Here is a 27,409-nt window from a genome sequence, read left to right as displayed (position 1 = left end):
CAAATCCTGCTGGATAAAAATAGACCCATGCTGGCACAAGTTCGACTGCAAAAAAGTAACAAAGCACATGCACTCCCCTACTGAATAAAATTACTTTTTCACCTTTTTAAATTGTCCCATTTTAAACACTCTTAATTTCTCTGTGCACTCTGGCGCCCTCTGCTGGTTTCACAACACCTTCACTTGCAACAAATGTACACCGGTCAGCAGTGGATTCTTACACAGAGCCCCAGCACGCACGGACAACCAACTACTCTTTTTGTACTCTTCCACCACTTGTGTCAGTGCATTGACCAGTGCCAAAAACCCCATCCAGCCTTCAGGAACAAGACTCAAACTCAAGATCCGATAGTGAGCAAGTGCATTAGACTGCTGCCTCACCTACATACCCTTCTTTAAACTGAACAGGTTTGTTTGCAGATTTAGATGGAAAGTGTCAAAATCAGGAGTTTCATGAGTTGAGCTGACAATTCCAAACCACAATTATTGACCTGCCTAATGAGTCTTAATGAACCAATTAGGACCTAATGGGTTTAATACATTCTAAACCTAAAATTAACAAAATATAGACATACCGTTTTTACACTGCTACAAAACTGTGCCAACTAGAAAAGGTTTTATACCATAATGTAAAGTTTGAAAAAATTTCAGCTTAAGGAAAAAATGATACAGAGTGTGTTGGCATGTGCGTGTGTGTGTGTCCTGATGCTAGTGATGAAGGGACAGTTGAGTGTTTGTATATTGGTATAAAATAATATATAATGATAAATAATAAATAATAAAGACAGATTTGTTTAATAAAACTGGCTTACACCCAGTGTAAAAACATCTTTTAATTATTTGGATGTGAATGTGCTTCATCTTTCAACATGCTGTATGTTCCAGAAGCTCTAACGTTACAACCAAACACAGTTGAGTAAATTCAGTCCCACTGTCAGTGTGGTTTTCCTTTTCGGGGGAGTCCTCCTTCCTACCCACTGCTTCTCGTTGCTCTATTTCTCTGGCTGTGAATGTGTTTGCCGTTAGGATTGGCAGGTGATCCTTCTCCATGCTGTAGAGGAAAGAGCTGTAAACTTCTTGCGTGCTCACACTTTCTCTCTCTTTTCTACCTTTCACTTAGGTCTTCCCACCTCTCCCTCTCTTCCTCTCTCTCATTTTTACCTCTTCTCACCTCATCCTCATTTCCCTCGACCTCTCTCCTCCCCCTAAAACCTTTCCTTACTTTTTTCCATCCTTGCTTCATCCCTTTTTTGATCTCTCTCCTTCTCTTTCATGTCATTCTTTCTTTCTTTTTTTCTTTATTCTAGTTTTTCTATTCCCTTTTTATACCCACTTTTCTTTCTTGCTGATTTATTTTTTCCACTGTTTAACTTTCTCTTTGCTACCTCTTCGTTTCACTCTATTTCAATTACTCATGTCTACCTCAATCCCTTTACCTCTTTTTTACTTCTTCTTTCTCCCACTTTTAATTGTTGCTTTGGTTTTCCACCATGTGAATCATTAAAAGGCATTATGGAGTGCTGTGAACAGGGGAGATATTAACAGGGAAGCCCTAATCCTAAAAAAGATTGGGAACCACTGGAATGATCAAAATCATCAGTGTGTGTATAAGTGAGTAAGTGTGTGTGTGTGTGTGTTTGTGTGTGTATAAGTGAGTAAGTGTGTGTGTGTGTGTGTGAGTGAGTGAGTGAGTGAGTGAGTGAGTGAGTGATGAATGGGTTAATGGCACGCCAGAGCCTAATGGCTCCCTGTGGAACTATCTGCTGATTCAGCCCATTACATCAGCCACGTTAAATATGTCTGCACTGACCGAGAGGAGCCTGCTCTGTTTCTCCTCACGAGATGCTAATCGGTGGGGTGGCATGTGACTGACACACACACACACACACACACACACACACACAGAGGCAGTGTTTAGAAGAACTGTCAGGCAAAGCAAAGGTGGTAGAAGTCCAGCTGTCATGCATACATTCTATAACACAACACTAATGTGCTGGTGTAGGGCTGGAGCTTGTGGTGCTACGCCACACCTCTTAGTGATGCCATTTCACACCTCTTCTTCGCACCAGCCAATTCTACATTCTCACAAAGAGGTGTATCGTGTAAGTAGGATCATACTATGTCCTACGTGTTCCTCAACTTCTTGTGCCTCCTCCATGGCCTCTCAAATCCCTGCATTTAAACATCATTAAACCTTAATGGAAAGTGCAGACTGTGATGTAGATCTATAAGTCATGGGTCCCTGAAAAAGCTGGAACAGTTTCTGTTAAGAATGCTTCAACAATATATCAAGTACCAATCAGGACGGGCATAACATTCTATCTATTTGAAGGGCAAAAGTCTGCCCTCCACTTTATTATGTGCTTAATGTTGTTACATTATCACACCCCCTATGCTTCTTACAACTCTTACATTACTTGCACACATATGGTTAAAAAATAGTATCTATTGAATAGAGTTAAATTCTGTGCATACACAGAGCTCTTGAAAGTTTCTACACACCTGGGTCATCAACTAGCCAAACAATTCATCCGCACATTAATCCCGCACTGCAGATAAATACAAGAACTTTATTATTCAGCACGTTTTATGTACTTAAAACTGCCTAATAAGTGAAACTAAAGATAGCGTCACATCTGTACAGAATGATCTCAGTCTTCAGTTTTCCTGAGTCATGCATTTTAATGTCTGAGTCACATCCGAAAATTTTCCACTCCTTTGTTATTTGGCCAAGTTTTGTCTGAAGACATAAACCATGCAACCGCATCTCATTTTGGAGAACAGATTCCTGTCCGGGCCGTTTTGCACCTCAAGACAAAAGTCTCAAAAACTTCTAAGTCCAAAATCATACTAGTGGATTTAATGAGCTATCAATAGATCAGGATAAACAACTATGTTCTTTAATCTATTGCTTAAGTCCTGCATTTCTTCAAAAAGTGATCAGGATGGGCTGTATGGTTTAGATCTGGGTTTTTTTTTTAAACTTTTTTTCAAGCGACCCACATTTTGTCCATGATTTTTACCACGACCCAGGCAACACAAACAATGCATCAAATGAAACACAAAATATACATGAAATATACTTAATTAATAAAAATGGGATCCCATACTCAATATGGACACAAGTATGTAGTCCTCAAAGGTCTAAAATTCTTGTTGACTACTCATGTAGTGAGTAGCCATTGATAGCCAATGACCACATGAGAACTGAATTGAATGGACGTATCAAATAAATACAATATTTATATAGTTACAGCATTTAGGAGATGAGTCTGAGTGAATACAATGCAAGCAACTAAAGACTGAGGCCTTGTTTAAAGGCCCAATAGTAGTAACTTGGTGCTGATCTAGTCCAGTACTTTAACCACTAAGCTACCACTGATGTAACTACCACTCATGGTAAATGTATAAGGAGCCTGAGTATGACACAAAGGGCATGCAGCATGAACTATATTGCTAAACCTCCTGATTCTGGCTGCAACAGAACACTGCACTGTCCCAAATGCCACAATATGTGCCAAAAAGTGTGCAAAACCTACAACTTCCCTCCTAACAGCGAGATGAAATAGTGTGGTTAAAAACACAGTACTTCAGATGCCCTTATGAAGCAGTGCCTGAGTAGTGGAAAATAAATTGTGCAATGATTTTTAGTTTTTCATTTAGTGTTGTGCGCACTAGATTTAGCTCAGAGTAAAAGAGACCGAAAAGCGAGAGTAAAACATATGTGTAAAAGGAGAGGTGGGAAAGGGGGGAGTGCTGGGGGTAATGGGTGGAGGGGCTCCCCTCATCAATCTCTCAGACAATTAGAAAAGCTTGTAAATGTCGCTTTTCACTGACCCCTGAGTGCCGGGGATGGTTAAGGGGGAGACTCGGGTTGCCGGTAATTCGGCTTTATGGACTTGCACGCCTGTATCTACCTGAAGAATTATGTGTGCTCAGATCTCACCTGTTTGTAATGCAGTTTATCCTGAACTGCTGTAAGAAAAATAATAATATAAGATAAGATAAGATAATCCTTTATTAGTCCCACAGTGGGGAAATTCACAAAATAATATTTTTTGATCAGTGTGGGAATTGCAACACTTAGTGTGACTAGTGAGTCTCCATTTTCCCAAATGCAAGTCCAAATGCTGCACTTGCACTCACAACAAGCACTCGATAAAACAAGAACTCAGACATTCAAAGGCACAGCAAATTTTTAACAACAGTAGGGGACAAATACACAATATCATTTGTAAGCAAATTAAATTCTGGACTATTGCTTCTGATTTTCTAGACAGTAGCATTTCAGTTGGTCTGAAAGAATGATTTCTTTATGCTGCTCCATAGTGAATCATTTGTCAGCACTATTCAGTCGACCTTTGTTCCTCAGGACTGTACCTGTAGGCCTGGCCAGGTCAATAGCACCACCTGAGATTCAAACTCAAGATCTCAGCAATAGTGGCACATTAGACTGCTGGTCACTCTCTTTATTCTAAGCTCTTAATATGAGGACTGTATTTTGAAACCTTGTTCTATTACAGCATCCAATTATGCCTTAGCTTCAGTTAATGGACAGATGACCTCACATTCTAGCCTTGAGAATCATCTTTTATTTAATAAGAGCTCAAAAGTCTCACACATGATCCCAGTTTAGCCATGTTTTAATTGTGTTTACTTCAAAAGGCACCAAACTACAATGCTCCACTGACTTGAAGTCTACTGAAACAAAGATGTCTCTGTCCAAAGTCAAGCAAGCTTTACACCACAATGGGCTGAGATGTAACAGTACAAGAACAGCCAGTGCTTTCTCCAATATTAACTTGAATTTGGAAGAGAGTTGTACATTTGTAAAGAAGGCCTGTAAAAAAAAAAGTACTGGAAAAAAAAACAGTTTTATTCTTAGCTTCAGCTAGAGCAGGTCTTACTTGTTTGAGATGAAGTGCAGTGGTGTGTGCTAAATTAAAAAGAAAAAAGAAGACAAGAAACCTCAGAGTGGCCTGTTAATATAAAAAAACAAAATGCAGGCACGGAGAGCTGGCAGGCAACATGTCAACTGCTGTGCGAGCCTAAACGACATGCATCTAATGGACTGAGTTTTATAATAAAGCCTGACCCACTGCACTAAATTACACGCTATCAAACGCAATGAACGCTCCAGACCATAAACAAGACCTGCTGGAAATGTCCCATGGCACCGTGGTGTCTGAGCTGCCCTAATCTCACCAAGATTCACTGCCATGCTGTATCTTACCCAGACGAAAAAAGAGCCCTGAAGATACAAATACATAAACTGTAGACTCAGAAAAATGCAGCCAACTGCAGGAATCATAAATATCCATGCTTGGTTGATAAGATATCATATCAGAGAAGCAAAAATTGAATTTAGCTCTGCTTAAACTGTTCTGCTCCTTACCTGAAATTTTCCCAGTAAACTATTTTTCTTATTATTTTCTAATATGGTACATACATTTATTGGTTATTTTATAAGCTACACCTAACACACAGATACACAGATAAATTTATATAATTACAGCATTTAGCAAATTATTTTATCCAAAGCGACTTACTATTATAAGTGAATACAATGCAAGAAACTGAAGGTTAAGTAATAACTTGGTAACCTTCTGATCTTCTGATCTAGTCCAGTACTTTAACCACCTCCTGTTCTGCTCCTTACCTGAAATCCTCCCAGTAAACATTTTTTCCTATTATTTTCTAATCTGATATGTACATTTATTGGTTATTTTATAAGCTACACTTAACATACAGATACTTTCAAGATATACAATTATTGACTAGAGCCTCCCAATGACCATCAGATGTCCAATGAGCTCATTGTCAGGTGTCCAAATACTTTTGGCCTTATAGTGTATCTTTCAAGTGTATAGTGCCTTCACAGATGCTTTAATGTCCCACATCATGGGCACCAATGAGCATCCATACCTCATCAATAAACACTGTTAAGTAGCTTATAGCTCTGAAGGGCTGGTGCTTTATAGACAGTTCATTTAAATTAGCAAAAGCTCCAACTATTGCAGTGAACCAACTAATGTTTAATACAATATTTCCCAACCTGACTACATATTTAGTCTTTCTGCAAATGCCAAAATAAATGTAATTTTGGTGTGAAAACATCTGACACTCAGGGCTTCAGAAGGCTAAAGACTGGTTGTTCTGCTTGTTACATTTTCTCAGGATGTTAAAGATCTGTCAAAATCATGGCAGTTATCACAAAAAAAGCTGCAAGATCCTGGTGGGACTGGTCTACACTACTTCAGATATCTACTGACTAGAGTAGGACAGACAAAAAGCGAGAAAATAAAGAAAGAATAATGATCCTCAAACGGCTATACGCTCGACTTCAGTCTCAACACTGTAACCATCCACACATGGCTTCTCACAGTGGGACTCATCAGAAGTGCCCAGCTGTGTGCTGGCCAACGGAATTCAATTAGCACCACTGCAGAGCTACACAAGCCAGCTGACGGACTGAAGCATGAGAGCCAAGCTTATCCTGAGTGCTTCAAATAATCTTTCATGACTAGTATTTATAACACTACTATATAACCAAAGCCAACAGCCATTCTTTTAACGAGACAACATCTGGAGAAAGTCATTAAAAAGTTGTCTAAGAACAGCTCTAAAATCAAGTCTAATACTCACTGAAAACATGCAAAATGACAAAACTACACTAACAAGCCAAGTCGCCAACCAATCACCAACATAGACCGTTCTACAACAACGAATAAATAATAATAAATATAAATAATAATGAAAGTAGGAGTTATGTTCCAATCATTTAGTCACAGAAATTATTAGAATCTCAAAAAAGGCATCATAAATATCCATCCTTGGTTGATGAGATATCCAGTTTAACATCTGTTCTGGTCCTTACCTGAAATTCTCTTGGTTCCTGTTATTTTCCAATCTGGTACATACATTTATTGATTATTTTGTAAGCTAATCTAACATACAGATACATCCAAGGTATACAATTACTGAGTGTAGCCCCCCAATGACCATCAGACGTTCAAAAAGCTTTTGGTCAGGTGTCCAAATACTTTTGGCCATATAGTGTGTCTTTCAAGTAAATAGTGCCTTACAGATGCTTAAGTGACCCACACCATGGACACCAATGAGCACCCACAGCTTATAGCTTAAAAAAGACACACACGTTTTGGTCCAGATAGAACAAGAATACAAATAAAACCTTGGGTGCCTTTTGAAATTGATTTCTTCAGATGTGTTGGAATTATTTAGAAGAAAATGTAAAAGAATTAGTTTGAAAAATTGAATCAAGGTTCCCGTCAGTAGCACTGACAAAAAAGTTGCAAGCCACCTCACGATTGGCCGCCTGCCTATAATCCTCGTTACTTTGACATAAAAGCCAAATCCACTCTAGATTAACCTCCACTACTAATGCTTTATTATTATTATTATTCTCAAGATTTTACCAATTCGTTTTTCTCATGCCTCCTTCCTAACTTCAGTCTCTCAGTCCTAAATGCTTTCCTCTCTCCCTCTGCCCTGGTCCTTCACTTTTTCTGGCATGTTTGCCTTGCCTGAGAAGGTACTGATTTAATAGCCCAGGGAGTAATGACTCTGCCAGAGAAGCTGGCAGACCAGTGTCTGAATCTGTCATTTACCTCGCTCATTTCACCCTCCCCCCTTTCCCTACAAAACGGGGAATAAAAGCGAGAGAGAGACACCCAGAGACATACGTGCTACATTTAAGCGTTTTATAGGGCTGAAAACAGCTGTTTTGCTAGCTCTCTTTTTGGTGCAGGGTGGGGTGGACAGTTCACGGCTCGCCTTCTGCTGGTGGTGCTTCTCTCAGAAAGCAAGTTTAAGAGATGCAGGAAAGTCTTCTGTGTAAACAAAAGTTTTAAATCGAATAGCATTAGACCCCCCTACCCATTTTAAAGATGACATTCTTTTCCAATACAAGGGGAGCAGTATTATGCATCATTAATTTCCTAAAATATCTTTAACACTATGTCAGTGCCTTTTAATGACAAAGCATCTCTTATAATATGCTACCACCATCATGCTTTACATATTTTTACTTTGTTGGTGGGTGACATAGGATTTGCCTGTAACTCACCTGTAAAAACCCTTATATGGTGTAACATGGTTGATCAATTAACTTTAGTACCAGACACTGAATTCTGAGACCTGTGGTAGAACAACAGCCAGTCCCGAATGCCCTTCTTGTATGTTGATCCACGTTTTAAAAGGCAGCCTGGCCTAGGCAGCTTGGCTGTAGTTTCATATTTTTCCACTTTTTATGATGTATGAAATTCCTGGATTCCTGCACTTTCTGTGATGTGTACAGAGCTTCCTAGACTTCTTGCTTATGGCTCTATTAATTCTAAAAGGTGCAATCAAACAAGCCATATTTTATGTGCAGAAAAGTTGCTGTAAATATATTTTTTTACCCCAAAATATTTTAGAAAACCTACAACAAGCTCAACAAATTCAAAGTTGTGATTTTTTTACTAGGACTATCATGAGAAGAATTAATGTCTTAGGGGTTAGAAACTAAAAAGTCTTAAAACTACTGACTTGCATGACAGTTGTGACCTTAGCACATCGTATTTGCCGTTCACACTCCTCAAAATGAGTGTGTGAAAACAAAAACAGTATCTGGACTTTTACAAACTGGTCTGCTGTTGTGTGCGTGTGTGTGTGTTGAAAGGTGCCGTCCTGGGGGAAGGCTTACAGGCAGCAGTCTTCTTAAAGCTGCCGTGCCATAATTTTATGTCATGATGGCTGTTTAAACTGGCTGTGAAATAGCTGTCGTTAAAGCCCGAATGCGCCTGCTTGTTGAAAAGCGTACTGCAGGACGGCTGTGCTGAAAGAAGTGGAGGGACATTATAACAATAAATAATAAATAAATACACAATCTAATTTTAATGCTAGGAAACACATCAGAACAGATATGTGATGCCATGAGTATAGGTGTTTTTATTATTTATTTGCCAAATAAATAAAAGAAATCCTATCCTTATGGTTGGCAATTATTTCCAACATTTCATCTCCTGAGTGGCTGAACAGTGTAATGTGCTAGTTCGCCAGGGTTCGAGACTCAGCAGTGCCACCTGCCTGCCACCCAAGAGACACGATCTAAGACACGATCTAAGATCTAAGAGACATGATCTAAGAGACGCCGTATCTGAAGGGGTGAATGCTGAATTTGAAATTGTCTCCATGCAGAAGCCACAGTTCCTCCTATTGTCAGGTTAAGAAGTTGCGACAGGGAACTGAACATGACTAAACCGGGGGAAACTGCTTTTTTCCACAAAGATAAACAGCAATCTCTTTGTGAAGTCTGGTACTATGGTTATGAATATTATTATAAGATTTTCCAGCATAAATCAAAAATAATTCATAGGAGCCCAGGTGGCGCAGCGGAATTTTCCGCTAGCACACCAGCGACGAGATTCGGAACTCCTCAGTTCGGAACTTGCCGTTGCCACCGGCTGGCTGGGCACCATCTAGCGGGCATAATTGGCAATGCCTGCAGGGCGGGATGTCCGGACTATGTGAGTGGGGTCTTCAAACTCTGTCTAAGGATCCTGACTGGCAGATAGAGAAGCGCCTGTGCAGAGTGCATAGGCGAAAAAGGGTTTCACTAAGGGCTGTGTGCGGGTTAGAGGAGGCTTGAGAAGCAATATACCCACCTCCACTGCAGCAGAAGACAAACTGACTACACTAAATTGGAAGAAAGTGCATAAATAAAATATAAAAAAAAAAAGAATAGTATCCTAGTATCTGAAAGGCAGAAGACAAACCCTATAGTTGCAGTATATGTTAAAAAGTAAAGAGCATATAAAACTACATCCATACTCCCTAAGTAAGACCGTCCCTCCAAATGTAATGAAACTAAAGTCTCTGTCATTTTTCTAATAAATGTTGTTTCGAAAAAAAATTAATAAATAAATAACAACGTCTTGCCAAAGCAACACAGATGCCTACTGTCTGCAAAGAAAGGAGTGTTAAGCCTGTCCGTAAGTGATCTGTGGCTTTACACGTCTCGGAGGAAGCATGTGCTACCCTTAAACCCTCCTCAACAAGTGCAGGTGTCACGTAAACAGCAGGGGTGCCCAGAATGCTTAAGAGTTGGATATGTCCAACTTGGGTAAAAAGATTAAGGAACGAGCACTGATGTTCATGCTCATTTATCAGTGGAGCTTGAAAACATCCTGGAGGAACGAAGCATGTCAAGCGCTTGGCCTGGAGAAGCCTCGTTTACGTGTGGCGTAGGCTGACAAATGCAGGCCTGTCAAATAAAAAAACTTTTCTACGAGTCGTGTTTCCGTGGGCGAAACCCAGCCCGGCCTTTTCACTACTCCCGCTCTCTTTCTGCCTAATGCTCAAGGGAGAGAGGGAAGGAGCGAGAGACGGAGAAGCCCAACCCAGTTGCCTAGGGAGAAAACTGTTGCTGACTCAGGACTCTCTTTGTTTCGTTTCTCTCTCGCTCTCGCACCCGCGCTGACTTTCCCCTGGTTCTGGCGCTGCTGTCCAACTCCTCCACATCTGTTGTTTTTCTACACAGTGTGCTCTCTCCCTCTCGCACGTCTGCCCCCCTTCTCATGTCATTTTAATAGTGACGCTTTCTCCATCTGCAGGGCTGGGGTTGAGCTCTCTCGTGTGATAAAAGCAGATAAAGCCCAGAGAAAAAAGAGACTCATAAATTTGCACTTTTCTCTCCCATTTTTTCTGTGTACTGCTACCCCCCTTTACTCATGCTCCAAGAACGGTCTTCTTAGTTTTTAGCTGCTTGTTCACTTTCCAGACACTTTGCACACACTGGGCACAAGCAAACTTTATTTTAAGATGCCATTCAGATTAAGAGTGGCAACCAAGCTTGGAGAATTTTTTTTTTTTTTTTACATTGCACATGGTTTCATTGTAGCCTAGTGGTTAAGGTACTCAACTAGTAATCAAAAGGTCTCTGGTTCAAGCCCCACCACTGCCAGGTTGTCACTGTTGGGCCCTTAAGCAAGGCCCTTTACACTCAATTGCTTAGACAGTATACTGTCACAGAACTGTAAGTCGCTTTGGATAAAAAGTGTCTGCTAATGTAAAATGTAAATGTATTTTCATCAAACGCTTTATCTTGATTGGGGTCACGGGGGGTACGATCACTGGGCTTAAGGCAGGAATACACCAATCCAGACAGGGCATTGGTCACAACCCTCCTCTTCCCCTTCAGACATAGCCTCATAACTGTGTAGATCCGGGTTCAAATTACATGGGCCGGGGTAACAGGCCCTTGTGCCAACAGGACAAATACGTTGATACTGTACAAACATGAATTTAAGTTCTATGCAAAGTATGCTGAGTCAAATATATACAAACAGCTACAGAATATTAATTTATTGGTCAAAACTTTATCTAACTTTAATGAGGACGGACAATATTTTAAAGAAGTTTATTAGAGGGACACACTGCAAATAACACACTGCAGCCACAGATCACCACAAGCTAATCTCAGCAATGTTTAAAAGGTAAAACAAAGAAAAAGCTATTGCTAACCTAAAAAAGCAGATAGAAAACAGGAGCAAGAATGGGCTTCACGCCTCACACGAAAAGCACGGCAGGAGATATTAAATCATCACTCTGTGGCCCAATTCTGAGCTTTTTTCATGTCTAGAAGCATAACATCTAAAGTATAACAGATACCAGCGGTCAGGACTCAGAAGGTTGGCAGTCACACACTATGAATTTGGAACTTTTTGACAACTTATCTTTAAGAGTATTGAGAGGAAGAGGTGAGTGTGTGGAGAGAGAGAGAGAGCGAGAGAGAGAGAGAGAATCTCCCTGGATTGAGATTATGGAAAGATTTTTATCAAATTGGACTTGATATAAATTGAATTAGTTGAGCAACATAAAGCTGTGCATGATAAAACAGCCTCTTCTGAGATTAATCCAACCTCAAAAACATATGTTCTGGCTAATTAGCGGCCAGTAGGGTCCACATTTCCAGCTCAAAGAAAGAGACGAGGCAGACTAAATCATCCATCACACTGTTCCTATTTATCCCCTGACACACGAGCAAACAATGTGGGCAGGATCTGGGGTCAGCTTGTGAAAGACTGAGCCTCAACTTTGTTATCATTGGAAGACGTGTGATACTTTTACTCTTAGTTTAGTTAGTGCTTGTAGCGGAGTGTATGGCTGGACCGTAATACACACACACACACACACACACACACACACACACACACACACAAAAACACACACACACACACACACACACACACACACACACACACACACACACACACACACAAAAACACACACACATACAGGCAGCACCATATGAACACATATGGAACAGCTTTGCTTTATGCTACAAAAGCAACATGGCTATTAAGAAGCTATTCTTAAAATCAGTTTGTTTTCTGGTCATTGTAATACAGAAACAAGTTTTGCCATTGACCCGTCACACAAATCAAATCTCTCCGCACAGGGGCGCTTTATATTTGGATATTTTTATGTATTTGTTTCTTTACAAAATTTTTTTTCAATTTTAGCATGCCACACTAAATTGTTAAACATTCCCACAAGACAAACACAACCTGAGTAATTACACCAGCAGCCCTGAGTGAAAAAGCACCTGACTCCTTTTACTTACTCAATAAACCAATTTATTAATTGATATTATTAGTAATTGGGTTGATTTAAACTGGACACATCCAGGCTTCATCAGATTTCGCCCTGCTGAATCCAAACATTACTGAAATTGAACCTTTCCGGCAATGTGAAGTAGTTAAAAGGTCCCAACAAGCAAAGGAATCGCTGATAAATTCCAATGCTTTCAATTGACAACATCCAGCAAATTTCAACTGAGTTTCAGCTAGAAAAACTACAGTCCTTTAGATAAAGTTGTTGATTTTGCTATTAAAAACAAACTGGGATTGCAAGGTGAACAATACTGCTAAACAAAAATGTTCTCTGTGGACTAATGAGCCAAAACATGTTTTTTAAAGTTAAGTGTCACTTTTTACCTGATAAAAACTGAGACAGCATTCCAGAGATAGAGGAATATTTGGGGTATAGTGTGTTTTACACTGCACTTTTAATAAATGGAGGCAGACACAAGCAGCAAAAACAAACAGACAAAAACAAAGATCAGTCCCCTAGACTTCTTTGTAACACATTAAGACATTTTTTAAAATTCTACCTTGTGCATGAGGCTGCATTCACATAATATGCAGCAAACTGCTTTTTGGCAACCCTTGAGGTAGGTTTGGCATAAAAAGTAGAATGTTGTCGACCTAATTCCCAATTATTATTACCGTGAAGGATCTGGGACAGTTTCTTTTCCAATAAAACTTATGGCTGACAGCCGTAACGCCCTAGTAACCTTGGTAGATGCCAACATGGACCCCATTAAGCAAGAGGAGATTTTAAATCCAAATCATGCTGCTTCTGGCAAGAAGCGAGTACTGATTTGTGACTGGATCTTCCACGAGACACTGATTCAAAACACACAGAAGTGGTTTAATAAGCGCCTTAATGAAAACGTGTTGGGTGAGCTGAGGAGAAAAGTCCACAAGCGAGCTAAGAGATACCTTTAAAGACATTGTTTTCTAACCTTTCTATCCAAGGTTTTTAAGGGAGCCATTAATTCTGGTGCTGAGAGTATGCCCTGTGTGTGAGTGTTCTGTCTGTGTGAGAGAGTAAGAGAAGAGCTTGCAGAAAGAATCCCACTTGTTAGTATGGGTGACACAGTGTTACGAATTGTGACAGAGCCCAGACCCTAGACACCAGCTGCAGCCACTCGTAAATAGACTGTTGTCTAGAGGGCACATGGGGCATGTGTGCGCGCCCCCACGTTCTTTGGCTCACAGCCTCACGCAAACCCACTCGCACACTCGGACTGACGTGCAAGTGTGCCAAGACATCAAAACACACCAATGTTGCCCATGGTTTTGGTTTGAAGTTACCAACAAGTTGGTCAAGTGTCCTCACACCAGTGTATTTCATGGCAATCTTATAGTTTGACTTCAGTATTTGTCTTCAGTATTTATCCATGAAGAGCTGTCCAAAGTATTTTGCTCCAACATGCAGACCACGTCTACAGTATTACACATCTACACCCATGTAATACAGCTTATCTGAGCAGCATCACCTTGTTGCTTGTTGAAAAACGAATATGAGTACGTAAATGTATTCCTAGTAATCCATATGTTTACAGATGCCCCAGGCCCCAAGTTCAGGGTTGATGGGAGGGGAGTTTGAGGTTTGAGGTTAGTTATCTGCCCTGGGCAGCTAAGTGAATTACCACTGGAGGTGAGGGGTTAAATGAGCTGGGCTTTCCTGCTGAGCCAGCATTCTGCCAAGTGCAAGGTTTCATTGTACCAGATACAGAATAAAACTCCTGCCCATTAGTCAAGGAAGCAACGCTGAGGCTGCTCACAGACCATTAACTGTTTCACTGCCGCGCTCATAAAACACACAAACACTGTGTCAGAGACAACAGGCGGGCAGTTCTTATGACTGTAAAGAACATATTTTTTGGAGATACCAAGCTTCAAAGATGTTTTCAGCCCCAAATCTCCTTTTTATATTCTTTATTATATCATTTTTGGGTATATTTCAATACATTTTTCACAAAGTAGTGGACTAATGTTGCTCATTCATCTTTTCTGAGTTCTTTAAGTCCTGCTAGGTTTGTTGGGAGGTACTGGGGTACAAGATTAGGACTCTATGGGCCACTTAAGGACAGCCATGGCTTCATTTTAACCTATATCAGTAATGTATTGCGCTAGAGTTTGGACTGCTGTAAATGCAAGCACTTTATACTGTAAACTAGGGCCGATTGAATGCCTTTATTTGTCATATATACATACGGAAGTGTACAGTACAATAGAACACTTTTTCTGCTTATCCCAGTGATTGCTTGGAAGCTGGGCTCAAAGCGCAGGGTCAGCCACTATCTGGCACCCCTGAGGCTGACAGGGTTAAGGGCCTTGCTCAAGGGTCCAACAGTCGAATCAGGATCAGGATGCAGACTGCAATACTTGATTGTGCAGTGACTTTTCTCAATCACTATGCATTTTAGAGCATAAAACCTTTTTAAAGACAACCTTTCTCATGTAGTTTTAAAGTTACAAGTTACGTGAGACAGTATTGAACATTGTGGGCTTTATATTAGGCATGTTCTACTCTTTAAATGTTTAATCTCTTAGATCTCAGAGCTAAAAGTGTTCTGCAAATAAACGTAGGTAAGAAATGCTGACTCTGTCCTGATTCTGCACCTTCTTCTGTACATTAAAATGTGCAGATATGCTAAATTGGTTGTGTTCAAATTTTTTCTTATTAAAAATACACTTGGCCAAAGGTGTCTGAAATGTAGCACCCATTTGGTTTGAGAACTGAAGACATCTAAGTACACAATCAAACAAAACCTAGAGTGCATGTGGGGCTCCTGGTTTCTTACTGTGTATGTTTGTGTGTGATTCTGTTTGTTTCATCCTACCCCTGTCTTGTCACACAGTCGGAGGGTGTTAAAGGAGCCCACAGCAAACACTTCGCCATCAGGAGACCAAGCCACAGAGGTGATAGGGTAGTCGTGAACGGAGGAAGAGTAGAGAGGCCTCCCGTAACTGTCCCACACCTAATTAAAAGAAAGAATGACAACGTTTCTAACTTCTCATCCTTAAGATGTTTAGCTTATGTGAGGTTTATGCAACCAACTCACCTTGAATTTACAGTCTTCACCTCCAGACAAAATCAAATCGTTCACAGAGTTCCAGTCCACCTTTAGAATGATGCCGTCATGAGCTTTCCACTGCAGAAAACAATTTAAAGGAAGACATTACTTCATACACCAGTGATAACTAGAGATGCTGATTCCTTATTTGATGCTTCTGCCTCATCCTAGCTTAATAGGGCTGAATGCTGACGTATAGGTAATTCAGTCCCTGAATTACAAGCAGAAACCGTGTAACATAACTTGCTAATGACCTGTAGTGCCCTCAGGGACGGTATTCCCCGTGCGCCACATGACTGCAAACCCCAGGCAAAAAGAAATATCAGCTGCCTTATTCAGCTGTGTTGACAGACCACTTATAAAAATACATGGACCTACTCCTCTTACAAACAAAAATGCCACATATATACAGTCACAGCACACTTTGTAAAAATAGGTACACAAAAAATGGTGGTTCAAGAGAAAAGTCAGTTTGAGTATTCTTTAAGAACGTTGCAGACACAACTGTCTAGTTCTACTTGTGTCCCATTTATATGGGCAAATAAAAGTCAGTGTCTATGGTCAGTCAGAAGAAATAAGGCAAACGTTCACTGTCAATATCTACACCAGCAACTTATTCATCTGTATGTAATTGCTGTATGTATAATTTAGATCAAGATTGATCAAAATTGGTAACAAAAAAAAAACACTTGAGACAAATGAGACAAAAAGTATGCATTTAAAATATTCAGTCACCGAAAAAAGCATTAAACCATGTGTAGTATGAGTACTGAGTGCTGTTGTAATAAAACAGTGGCTCCTAATCATGGTCCATTTGCAGCCGATGACACGACGGCAGTGCGCACTTCTATGCTAAAGCCAAACAGGGTGGTCGCCTCAAACTGCTTACAGGATAATGCAGGGAAAACAAACAAATATAACTCAAGAAAAGCAACACATGGAAACTCGAAACTTAAAAAATCAATGAAATGAGGCCAAAAAAACAAACAAATGAGCAGCCAGAAGCGGAGCTCGAACAACAGCGATAGAGCAACGAAGACGAGCTCCTACCAACCAGCTAACTGGTGTGAAGGCAAAGGTGTGGAAAAAGCACCTAAGCTTGAGAGAAAAACTCAACAAAGAAAATACAGAAAGCAAAGGGAAAAAAGGTGACACTAAATCAGCTACTTATTCCACAAGGTACAATTTATAATTCAAAAGCTTTCTAACGAAAGAAAGGACTAGAAGTCGTGGCAACTGAAAAAAAAAACCTTACTACTGTTTACCGACTGTGACTGAAGCTTATTCAGAAAGGAAGGACAAAATGTAAAATAAAACTACAGAGCGGAATTGCATGTAAGACGAGTACTGGAACAGCTGACAGACTGGCCAGCCTGTTTTCTGTTAAGCTAATTGCTTCGACTTGAAGTAATTGAAAACAGTGCAGTTGGGTTGTTCTGCACTTGGCCACATGGAACAGAGGTCGACCCCCACTTCATAGATCAGGACCCAAGTTTTTAATGTAATATTTCACTCGGCTCACATTGGAGCACTGTCATAGGTGACCTGGCATTAAATATATTTAGCTTGGTTTGGAACACAAAAATCCTCAAATAGTGTTTTTTCATGTTTAGCATGTGAAGTGTTGCTCCTTTGGAGTTTATTGCAATTGCTAATTAAATGTGCACGCTGTAACAGCCGGACCTGTTCTGGATTTCAAATGAGCAGCACTTTTTGAATCAGCTAATTTACTTTGGAAAATGACAATAACATTCACGATGGAAGCAGCACCTGGATCATGTCAGCAGAAACTGGTTAAAATGACCTTTGCATAATTCCTCAGATCTGATGAAAAAATTGGTCCCAGCTATTAGGTTAAAGGAGTCACATGGAGCTTAGCGTGGCTTTCCATATGCAATAGAGATTAGATCAGAAGCTGATTGGACATGTGTCGGAGGGGTGTGTCAAAATCTGGCTCTATTGGATCAGATCGAGGTTTGTGCATACAGCATCAGAATTCACATCTGAGAATTGGAAATGACCATGGGCATGGCAAAAACAGGTCAATTGGCGCCATTACAAATCTACGATTGATGAGAGCCTTGGTCTGGCAAGTAGCCACATATGGATGTGAAGCCTGAACACTGAAGGAAAGACGCGTTCAGGCTTTTGAGATCAAGTACAGTACATCAGAAAACTGCTGACAATATCATGGAGGCAGATGATGACCACTGAGCAAGTTTACAAAATGGCCAGAACATAAAAGGTCTGCATTTACTAGTCACACTAGTTCTCAAGCTATTTTCACAGATAACTGGCAAATAACTGATTGCTTAGTGTGTAATCCCCTATCAGCAACTGATGATCTAGAGCGCACTACCCTTTGATCATAGAACAACAAATGCAAGCAACCAAGTCACATATTGTTCATGTAAAGCAGATCTTTCAATTTCCTCCCAATCATGCACTAGAATTTAGTGTGCAGTATATCTGGCCTGGCTCTGCCCTAGGTAGGTTTTCTCAAGGCTGAGTTGAGCTAGGGAGCAGGAGGTCCTGGGGTCATGATCGAGGTCACAGGGTCGTGCTTCTGCACATTTACAGCTGTTGCTGAGCAGGGCTGGGTGGGGCTGCTAAACCCCCAGGCTTGTTTACTCAAGTTCTCCGCGGCAGTTCAGCACCCAGTACAACAATAAACACACTCATGAGTTGCACCATCAAAATTTTAAACTGCTGACAAACACACAAACATACACACACACACACACACACACACACACACACAATACAATTACGTGTAGTGACGCCAGGTCCACTTGTCCAGAGATTAGACTTGGCACATGCACGTCACAAGCGTATGTGTAGTGTCCAGCGAGATAATAAGACTCATTAACAATTCTAGCTATGATTCTGTGTTTTACCTGCAGAGATTTGGAGCCGGGCTGCAACGGTTTGATGATGAGCTGCCGGCCAAATGTGTAAAGTATCCTGTCAGAGTCTGGACCCCAAGCTACAGAGTACACAGGCGATCCTGCAGTACAGAGAAAGGAAACAAAAAGCAGAAATGTAGGAATATTGTAGAATGCTGAAAAATATTACTAATTAAAAACTACACAGGGTGTGACCTGCTGAATGTACAACTGATGAACCAAAATATTAGGACCAGCTGCCTAATCCTTTGTCGAAACAGCTCTGACCCACCAAGACACGGACTCCACAAGACACCTGAAGGAATTCACCACGACTGCCTGTGAGCACCCCTTGCTGTTTCAGATCCAGTCGTCTGGCCGTAGTGATTTGACCCTCATCAAATTTACTCAGGTCTTTATGCTGATCATATCTGCTGTGTTCAACAAGTGAACTACGAGGAACCACCATTATCCCAACCTGACCGTCACATGCTCATTTGTTACAAAACAGTCATTTGTTATGCATACTTTTTGGCAAGAGAAAGGTGGTCCTGATGTTTTGGCTCATTAGTGTATATCTCTGATCAAGCATGTTAAATGATTCATAAAAATATTTGTTTATGTTCCAGTCATTAAATCACAGAAATGAAAAACAGTACGAATGATTCAAGTCCCAAGACGTGAGTCCAATACAGGTGTACATAAACTTTCGACTTTAACTGTAAGTCTTTCAGTGCTACTTAAGTGCGCAATATTCACAAGGGTGAAACCGTGTGTTGATTTGAGCCGACGCAAGCAGTTGTAGCCTGGAGGAATGCAAAGAGCAGAGCACTACTGCACACATCTGAGCACACCACATGAAGAAAAGCAGCCAGGCAGAAAAAAAGCTGGCTGGAACAACATGTGTGTGCTGTGTAAGTGTTGGTGTCGGTGTGCAAAAAGGAGTGAAAGAGAGAGAGATACTGACATTTAACCCTGCTCCAGGTGCTTGTGGTTTCTCACAAATGCCAAAAGGTCACATGGTCCTGGGCTGACAGAAGGCAACAGGAGCGCACTATGATGAGTTCCTGCTGTTTTACCCCAATACACCTCTCTACCTCCTTTCCCCATCCTCCCCTTTCTTTCTACCTCACTCTCTCGCTCACTCTTTCTCTCCCAGATGAATCAGGGTTGCATCATCGCTGCTCTGAACCCACCTCAAACCCCTTGCTTTACCTGAGACAACCACCACCTCCAAAAAGTAAGAACTAGGTAGAATATGAATTAGAGAAAGCAAAAGAAAAACAGAGCCCAATGTCCAAAAAATAGCATCAGCCAGCAATTGTACTATTGCACTCTTAACCACTTCTCTTTGGTGATTGATATTTGTTTTTGGCCCTATACGGTTAAAACTGTGTGGACACTTCTTCTAATTATTAAGTTCAGGTGTTTTAGCCACACAATAGCAACCAGGTGTATAAAAATGATACAACTATACCTGCACAGAGCACTTACTGACCTAGAAATGTCAACCAACTCTCTATGGACTAGATGGCCACCAATTCTCACAGACACACTCTTAGAAAAATAAATGCTGCTATAGTTACATATTTACATTTTGGCATTTAGCTTATCTGGAGCGACTTACAGAAGTGCTTCCACAGAATGCCTGAATTTATCGTATATACATATATCAGTGTACAGTACAACAAAATTCTTTTTCCGCATATGCCCAGTTATTTGGAAGCTCCGGTTAGCAGCAGAATGGAGCCAAGAAAGTTAAGGGCCTTGCTCAGGGGCCCAACAGTGGCTGTATATCAGACTTTGGATTAATAGACCAAAGCTCTATCCACTAGGCTACCAATGTATTAATAATAATGCCTGTAGTTTCAAAATGGGATGTCCAATAAGCTCACGTTTAAGTGTCCACATAGTTTGCCATATAGCGTGTTTACTTGAGGGGCTTTTGTCTTTAGGTTATTGTCTTTCCACCATGGAAACAACAAAGCAAGGCACCTGCACTTGTGTGTAATAACCCCATTTTGGACTTGTACATACACTTGTAAGGGACAAGAACGTTCAACTGTTCTTTTGTGCGACTGAACAACAAGCTACAGTTTATGCCCAGCCTTGATGTGATTAAAGTGCAAAATGCTTATTATGTAAAAGCTATGTTTTGGTTAAGCTTATACCTTGTTGAGCCAACGTGGACCTCAGCATTCCACTTTTAGACCAGATCTTTATTTGGCCATCTTCACCAGCTAAAAGAAACAGAGGAATCAGAAGGTCACTTATATGTACAGTGGATTTAGTAAGTATTTGGGCAGTTTATATCATTCTTCATGGCAAATCCTCTCATTGCTCCATCAGATTGGATGCTAGTCATCTTTAAGTGTCTCCACAGTTGTTTGATGGGGTTAAGCTCTGGGCTTCGGCTGGGGGTGCTCAAGGACATTCGGAGATTTGCTTCACATCATTGCAATAATGAAATGTGAGCTGTCACCTGATTTACATTTTTGTCTTATCAAAGCAGAGAATCATTTTTGATGGTTTTTCATTTTTGTATGTGAGGATTTGGACAGGCATGTAGATACTATATGTAGGCACTGTACCAGTCCATCGCAATATACACACATTCTTACTAGAGAAGGGAGGAACAAAAAAAATCCAAAAAGAAGAAAAAAACAGCAAAAAAACTCAACACCTACAGAGTCTGTGTGGTTTCTTGTTTCTTTTTGATCTCTCAACAATGACAGTCTGCATGTGTTATCTCAAAATTAATCATCTACTCATCAGCCCACAGTCACATTTACTCTCACTTTAGGTTTGAACATGTTTCGGTCATAACATCAGACGGGTGTAACTGAAATGGATTCTGTGTTCGCATTATTTTTTTATATTTCTGACATTTCTTAGTACCACTTAAATTCACCTGGTTTCATTGGAAAAGATGTTACTAGTTAGAATGATCTCAGAGAATGAGCATCATACATTTCTTGAGGACAAAATGATTAAACACGAATGAAAAATGCTGTAGTGCCAAAGCAAACACCTTCTGAGGTTCACAAAGTGGAAAAATCATGGAACCACATTGTACCTGGACAGATGTGATGTGCCAGTGCTCGAAATTAAATGACATAAAGCAAATAAACAGATCTGATCAGGGAATTGAAAATAACAAGATCCAAGGAGAAATAAAAGAGTTTTTAACACCACCACAGACAGTTAAACCCCAAAAATGAGCTTGGACCAACCTGTAATAAGAGCGGTCCCATCACAGTTCCAGCGGCCTGCCAGCACGGCTCCTCGATGGGCCTCCACACTCTTTTCAATGCGCCCAGACTTGGAAAGCAAATGGAACTTACCTAAAGGGTAAAAACAAAAAAAAGAAAATAATTATGTTATTACTTTGATTATGACAAACATTAGGATCAATTTATTTTATTTTAATATTTATAAAAATGATTTCTGATTTCTATCTTTGCATATTTCCCCTTACTTGTTTGAGAATGTAAAACAAAATAAAAACATAAAAAATAAGCGTAAGAAAACAAATAAAATAATTTTTAAAATCACTTCATGTTTTATCCATAGCGCTCTTAAACAGTGGTCCAAAGCATTGTGGCAGCTAGTTTTGTTCAAAGCTATTTGTGACAAAAGGCGATTTTTTTCTGAATAAATTACCTTTAAATTAAAGACTAGACTTCACTCATATTAACTAAAAATATGTTTTTACATAACATTTCCAAGGGTGCCAATGATTATAGAGTGGAGTATCTGGTAGGTAGTCTATTCTTACAATTTCCTCTAGGTAACTTTTAGTGAAATGTTTAGCACAAACCAGAAGAGTAAACACAGAGTGTCTGTTGCTTAGATTAGACCAGGCTCCTTGTGCTGGAGACAGAGGGCGATCAGGCATGGAGACAGTTATCAAAAACACTAGCCAACCATATACTTTGTGGTGGTGCATATTAAAAAATTCTGAATGCTGTATGTAATTTCTGGTTGCCTAAAACTGCAAATCAGCATGCCGCTGCTCTCTCCCGATGCTATATTTGGATCTCCAAACAAAAGTGAGCGTCGTCAGACCAAGAAAAGCAGGTAGTAAGTGAACGGCTAGGAAAGGTTGAGCTCAAAGATTACAGCAAAGCAAATACAACACAGTCCAGGTACTTTTCTTAAAAGAAGAGTCTGTTATAGGGGTTAAATAAGTCAATTAACAGTGAGCAATGTGGCCAGGTTCAATGTGTATCTGTGCAGCTCTGTGGGCCAACACTGGGACTGGGACTGAAGTCAATTACTAAACTTACTGTATGGCTTCCCACCCCCACCTATCAAAGTTAAACATCTGAGGTTTCTTTTTATTCAATTCAGAAAGCAAAAGCTAAGGAGACTGACATTTAAGAACTCAGGTAGGTGTGTAAGTTTCCATCATATAGGAGGCGTTTGCTTTGATAGCTGCTTCTAAGCATCAAAGAGCTGAGTGGGTCAAAACTCTCGATATTGCATGTGTGCAATGGTGACATGACACCTGACTTTTACACACCCTAGTTGCTTGATATTAGACTTTTTGTGTGTCCTCTGTGACAAGTATGAATAAACATTGATCCATCATTTATTATACTATACTGTACATTATTTATCAAGGTTTTATAAAATATGAATACATTTAAATCACAAATCTGTCATATTGGTTTTCTAACTACATACATACATACACTTCAGATCACCTCAGAAAGTGTTGAGACCCTTTGACTTTTGCACACTTTGTGTTGAGGAAGCAATTCAGCTGCAAATCTTCTTGTGTTATGTCCCTACATGATTTGCACACCTGGGTTTGGGCAGATTATCCCATTTTTCATGGCAGATCCTCTCAAGCTCTGTCAGATTGCCTGCAAGCGTCTGTGAACTGCCATCTTCAAGTTTTTCCACAGATGTTTGATAGGGTTCAAGTCTGGGTCACTCAAGGATTCTTCAAGGTTGTTAATTTATTTGGCTGCATTTATTCATTTCTTAATTTCTTACCAGTCTTCATGGCCCTGCCACTAAGAAGTACCCCGATAGAATGATGCTGCCACCACCATGTTTCAGTGTATGGCTGGTATTAAGCAGGTGATGTGCAGGGCATGTTTTTCATAAGACCTAATGCTTGCTATATCCACTGTGTGTAAAAAAAAAAAAAAAAAAAGGTTTGGCATTGTTTTCTTGTTTTCCATTTTTTAAATTCTAATGTATTTTATTCATTTTGTCACTTAGAACCATAGGAAAGTCTTTCATCATTATTTCTGTTTGTTACATGGCTTATTCAGACAGCTACAGTTTTAATTTTTTATTTGCAGCATTAATATTTAGAACTGTTGTTTTTAAGAGATCAGCAGCATCAGTAAGTGTTTCTGGGTTGCACTAGACAGACTAGGATTAAGAGGTTAGAGAAAATGGATTAATGATCTTACTTTGGTTCACAGTTTACGTCAACTATGCACCCGCACAGTACAAGCTAAAATTAACCTAAATATTCTTTGCTTCTCAGCTTGCTTCTGTTATTAAACCAAATAAAGTCGTCCCAGACGGCAGGCGAAAAAACTGTGAAGTAAAAATTCAGCGGGGTGAGAGAAAGTCCACAGATTGAACAGGGTTTTCATCACAACACAGAGCTGCCAGACTAAATTACCGCCTCAGATTGTGGATGTGTTTATGCAACTCTACTCTGCCATTAGTCTGGTGACCGCACGTCATTTGCCGCGACCATGCGTCTCGACTCCATGCCTTCATGTGATAAGCGCATACGACACAGAGGTCAACAGCAGGGAAAAGAACAGCGCACACAACACCAACCTCAAATCATAATTCTACTGCACGGTTCCTTGAGAGCCACATCACGGTTCATTGTTTTCACTACCACAGTACAGCTCACCAGCCTGTTATCAAGTAGGATCAATGTATTAAAGCAGGAAAATATTACACTGTGAGGTAGTGTGGCTGACCGAAATTAGATTTAAGAGATCATAATTATGCTTCATCTCTCTTCATTTTAACAGACAAAAGTGGATATCTACAGAAAACCCAACACATATTGAGGAACACACCAGGCTCCATAGATTCCTCTGCCAAGACCTGAATCTGGGCCACTGCTGGGCTGGCGCATTAGACCACTGCGGTTATGCCAACCCCCATGGTTCTTGTTTTCTTCGAGTGCAGTTGCCAGACGCTTCTTTACACCAGCCAGCGGTAAATTCTCACAGAGAACCATACTGCATACAGTGAGTCATGCTACGTCTCATTCCTTTCTTCCCCTCCTTGTGTCGACACCTCAACCAGGCTGCTGAGGATGTATTTGCAGAGACAATGAGGTAAAACCACAGTCCTTATTTAGACACGGCCAACTGTGTCAGCTGAGCATCCGGCCAGGCCGGTAACAATGCTTGCTGAGAGATCGCTTAGTAAAAAGTGGTTTAATAAACAGGTTTCTGGAAACTCTAAACTTTAAGAGAAATGAAAGTGTAATATTACCATCGGTACTGGTGAGAGCAAAGAGCTCTGCCAAAGCCTGCTTCTTCCCACTAATAGACTTGGGAAACCAGTGAAGGTCAATGGGGTAGATGTCCTCCTGAAGCTTCACCACCACTGTGGTCTCATTAGTGAGCAGGTTCCATTTTAATACCTGATGATCTTCACTACAGGAGTATAATTCATCTGCTGTAATCCAGCCTATACAGCTCACAAGTTCTGTATGTGCACGGCTGTTAAGGTGAACATCTGGTCTGCTTTGGATTTATCTATACAATTCCATTCAATTTCATGCAAATATCAACCTTACAATGTATCAGTACTATATGAGGTTTGCTCCAACACAGAATGGTTGTGAAAACCATGACTAATTGTTACATTATGTAGGTGTACCCCAAAAGGTTGTCGATATACAGTTGGTGTATAAGGAAAGGATATGTTTTGGCTCCTTTAGCAGAGATGTTTTGAATCTCATGTTGTGTTTTATTGTGGACACAACTTCAAATCATCCGGATGGACATAGACGTGGATGAACTGAAGCAAAGAAGACGACTTCTGAGTTTTACTGTAGAGAATAAAAATATAGGGGTTATGCATGACCAACAATATGCTCTTACACTGAATATACATAGCAGCTATTTGTTGCATTCGTTGCAACTAATTTAAACTAATATTAAAACTAATTCATTTATTTTATCATTCATTTATTCATTTAACTTAAATAACCAATTCATCCAGACTAACCCATCACAAAGTTTTGAAGCGTGTCTATAGGAATTTGTACACAAAAAGTATTTGTGAGGTTAAGACTTTGCACAGGTCACTGGAGTTTTTCAATAACAAACCTGTCATATTATATTTGTTTATAGATTTTACTTACTATGCTGGGACAGGAAAGGGGATTCGCTAAAAGGCAATGGATGTGGTTAAAATACCTGAATTTAATATTTAATCACTATAATAATTATGATGGATGGATTATTTGATGTCTGCCTACATTCCAAAAGAGGTTTGGATAGAAGCCTGTTAACTAATGTGCAATTACATGTTTACTCTTTTTTTTGTGTATGTATAAAACATACTATTTCACTCACTATTTAACTCAACTTCAGCATTAGTCACAAGAATCACATCCAGTCCACATCTGTCCAATATTTTGTGTCAGAAAACACTGCAACTGTAATTAACTAATTAAGAGTAATCAAGAGTAAGCATCCAGTCAAGCATTTATGTAAGATAATGATATTAAAAATCAGTTAAACTATGTAATTATTTAATGCAGATTATACAGAGGTCAAATTATTTATAATTTATCATTTAAGATTTGAGTGGGTGGATATAAGAGGTATTCATCATGCAATTTTTTTTCTCCCCTTAAAACTTTCCATTATAAAATAGAATACAAGCTAGTTTATTAGATTTCAAGCAATAATATTAAAAAGCAGTAATATTTATGTAATTGCGGATAAAGTAATCTTTACAACTGGGCAAGAAATTTAGGATAAACTATAGGCAGGTTTAGCAACAAGGATAATATTAATAAGAGTGAACATTTCCGACATTTCTCATAAAATCTGATTTTGATAAAGTTGATAATAATTTAAAATAAAACCATGTCCCTCCTTTCTGAGTGTATTAACCTGTCGTGATCATCTGATATACCGCTACCTGACATTACATTGCCTAGACCAACAGCTGTTATATAATATAGTTTTTAATCGAACTATTTTAAGGTCTTTATTGTGTTTAAGTTAAAACTATAATACAAATATACTTAATTAAACGAACTGAAACGTAAAAAGCGGTCACATCGCTGAGAGAACACGTTTACCATCAGTTCTACGGTTGACGATTTCTCGTTGCTAGGGTAACGCGTTGACTAAAACTCCAACTCGCCTATCAGCCTTCCGGTATCTTGGCTAACTGTAAAAAAGTAACTCGAATTATAACTCACAGAGACGTGCAAAACAACTGTGGGACTATATTAACCCGTAAATATGTGTCATACTAAGGCATAAAGCCATTAAAAATACTTACTTGTGTTTTTGCACTGCTAAGCTAAGCTATTCCACACCAACCCTCTGATTCTTCAGTGTTCGGCGTTAGTCTCGCGATATTTGACAGAACATGTACACAGGCCAGCGTTAATCTCGCGATAACTGAGTAAACTACTGTATATTGGTGCGTGTGTTCAAACTGTATTCAAGAAGAGCCTGTGGGGCTTTGCAGAAAACAGTAAACAAATGAATACAAATAAATCGAATAAACAAACTAAATAATATATATATTTTTTGTCATAAATCATACAAGAAATGAATAAACCATAACA

At 39.7% G+C, this 27,409-nt stretch overlaps 1 protein-coding gene and 1 long non-coding RNA gene across 2 annotated transcripts in view; both read right to left on the bottom strand.

The window, feature by feature from the left end:
- Nucleotides 1-25,301, bottom strand: part of ift80 (intraflagellar transport 80 homolog (Chlamydomonas)) — a 46,431-nt gene extending 21,130 nt beyond the window's left edge. Inside the window, exons 1-6 of the mRNA XM_062987365.1 lie at nt 25,084-25,301; nt 21,828-21,938; nt 20,766-20,834; nt 18,607-18,716; nt 15,698-15,787; nt 15,476-15,613 (exon numbers count right to left, since the gene is read on the bottom strand). Coding sequence (XP_062843435.1) covers nt 15,476-15,613; nt 15,698-15,787; nt 18,607-18,716; nt 20,766-20,793 — 366 coding nt within the window. The 5' untranslated portion in view covers nt 20,794-20,834; nt 21,828-21,938; nt 25,084-25,301. The remainder of the gene's footprint in view (nt 1-15,475; nt 15,614-15,697; nt 15,788-18,606; nt 18,717-20,765; nt 20,835-21,827; nt 21,939-25,083) is intronic.
- Nucleotides 25,302-25,521: 220 nt separating this feature from the next.
- Nucleotides 25,522-27,222, bottom strand: LOC134302306 (uncharacterized). Its single transcript, XR_010007515.1, has 3 exons — nt 27,118-27,222; nt 26,912-27,003; nt 25,522-25,645 (listed from the first exon to the last, which is right to left on the bottom strand). It is a non-coding gene; the product is annotated as an uncharacterized LOC134302306 (long non-coding RNA).
- Nucleotides 27,223-27,409: the final 187 nt, after the last annotated feature.

Source organism: Trichomycterus rosablanca, chromosome 25, assembly GCF_030014385.1.
Source record: "Trichomycterus rosablanca isolate fTriRos1 chromosome 25, fTriRos1.hap1, whole genome shotgun sequence".
NCBI lineage: Eukaryota > Metazoa > Chordata > Actinopteri > Siluriformes > Trichomycteridae > Trichomycterus > Trichomycterus rosablanca.
This window is presented reverse-complemented; position numbering and strand designations above follow the sequence as displayed.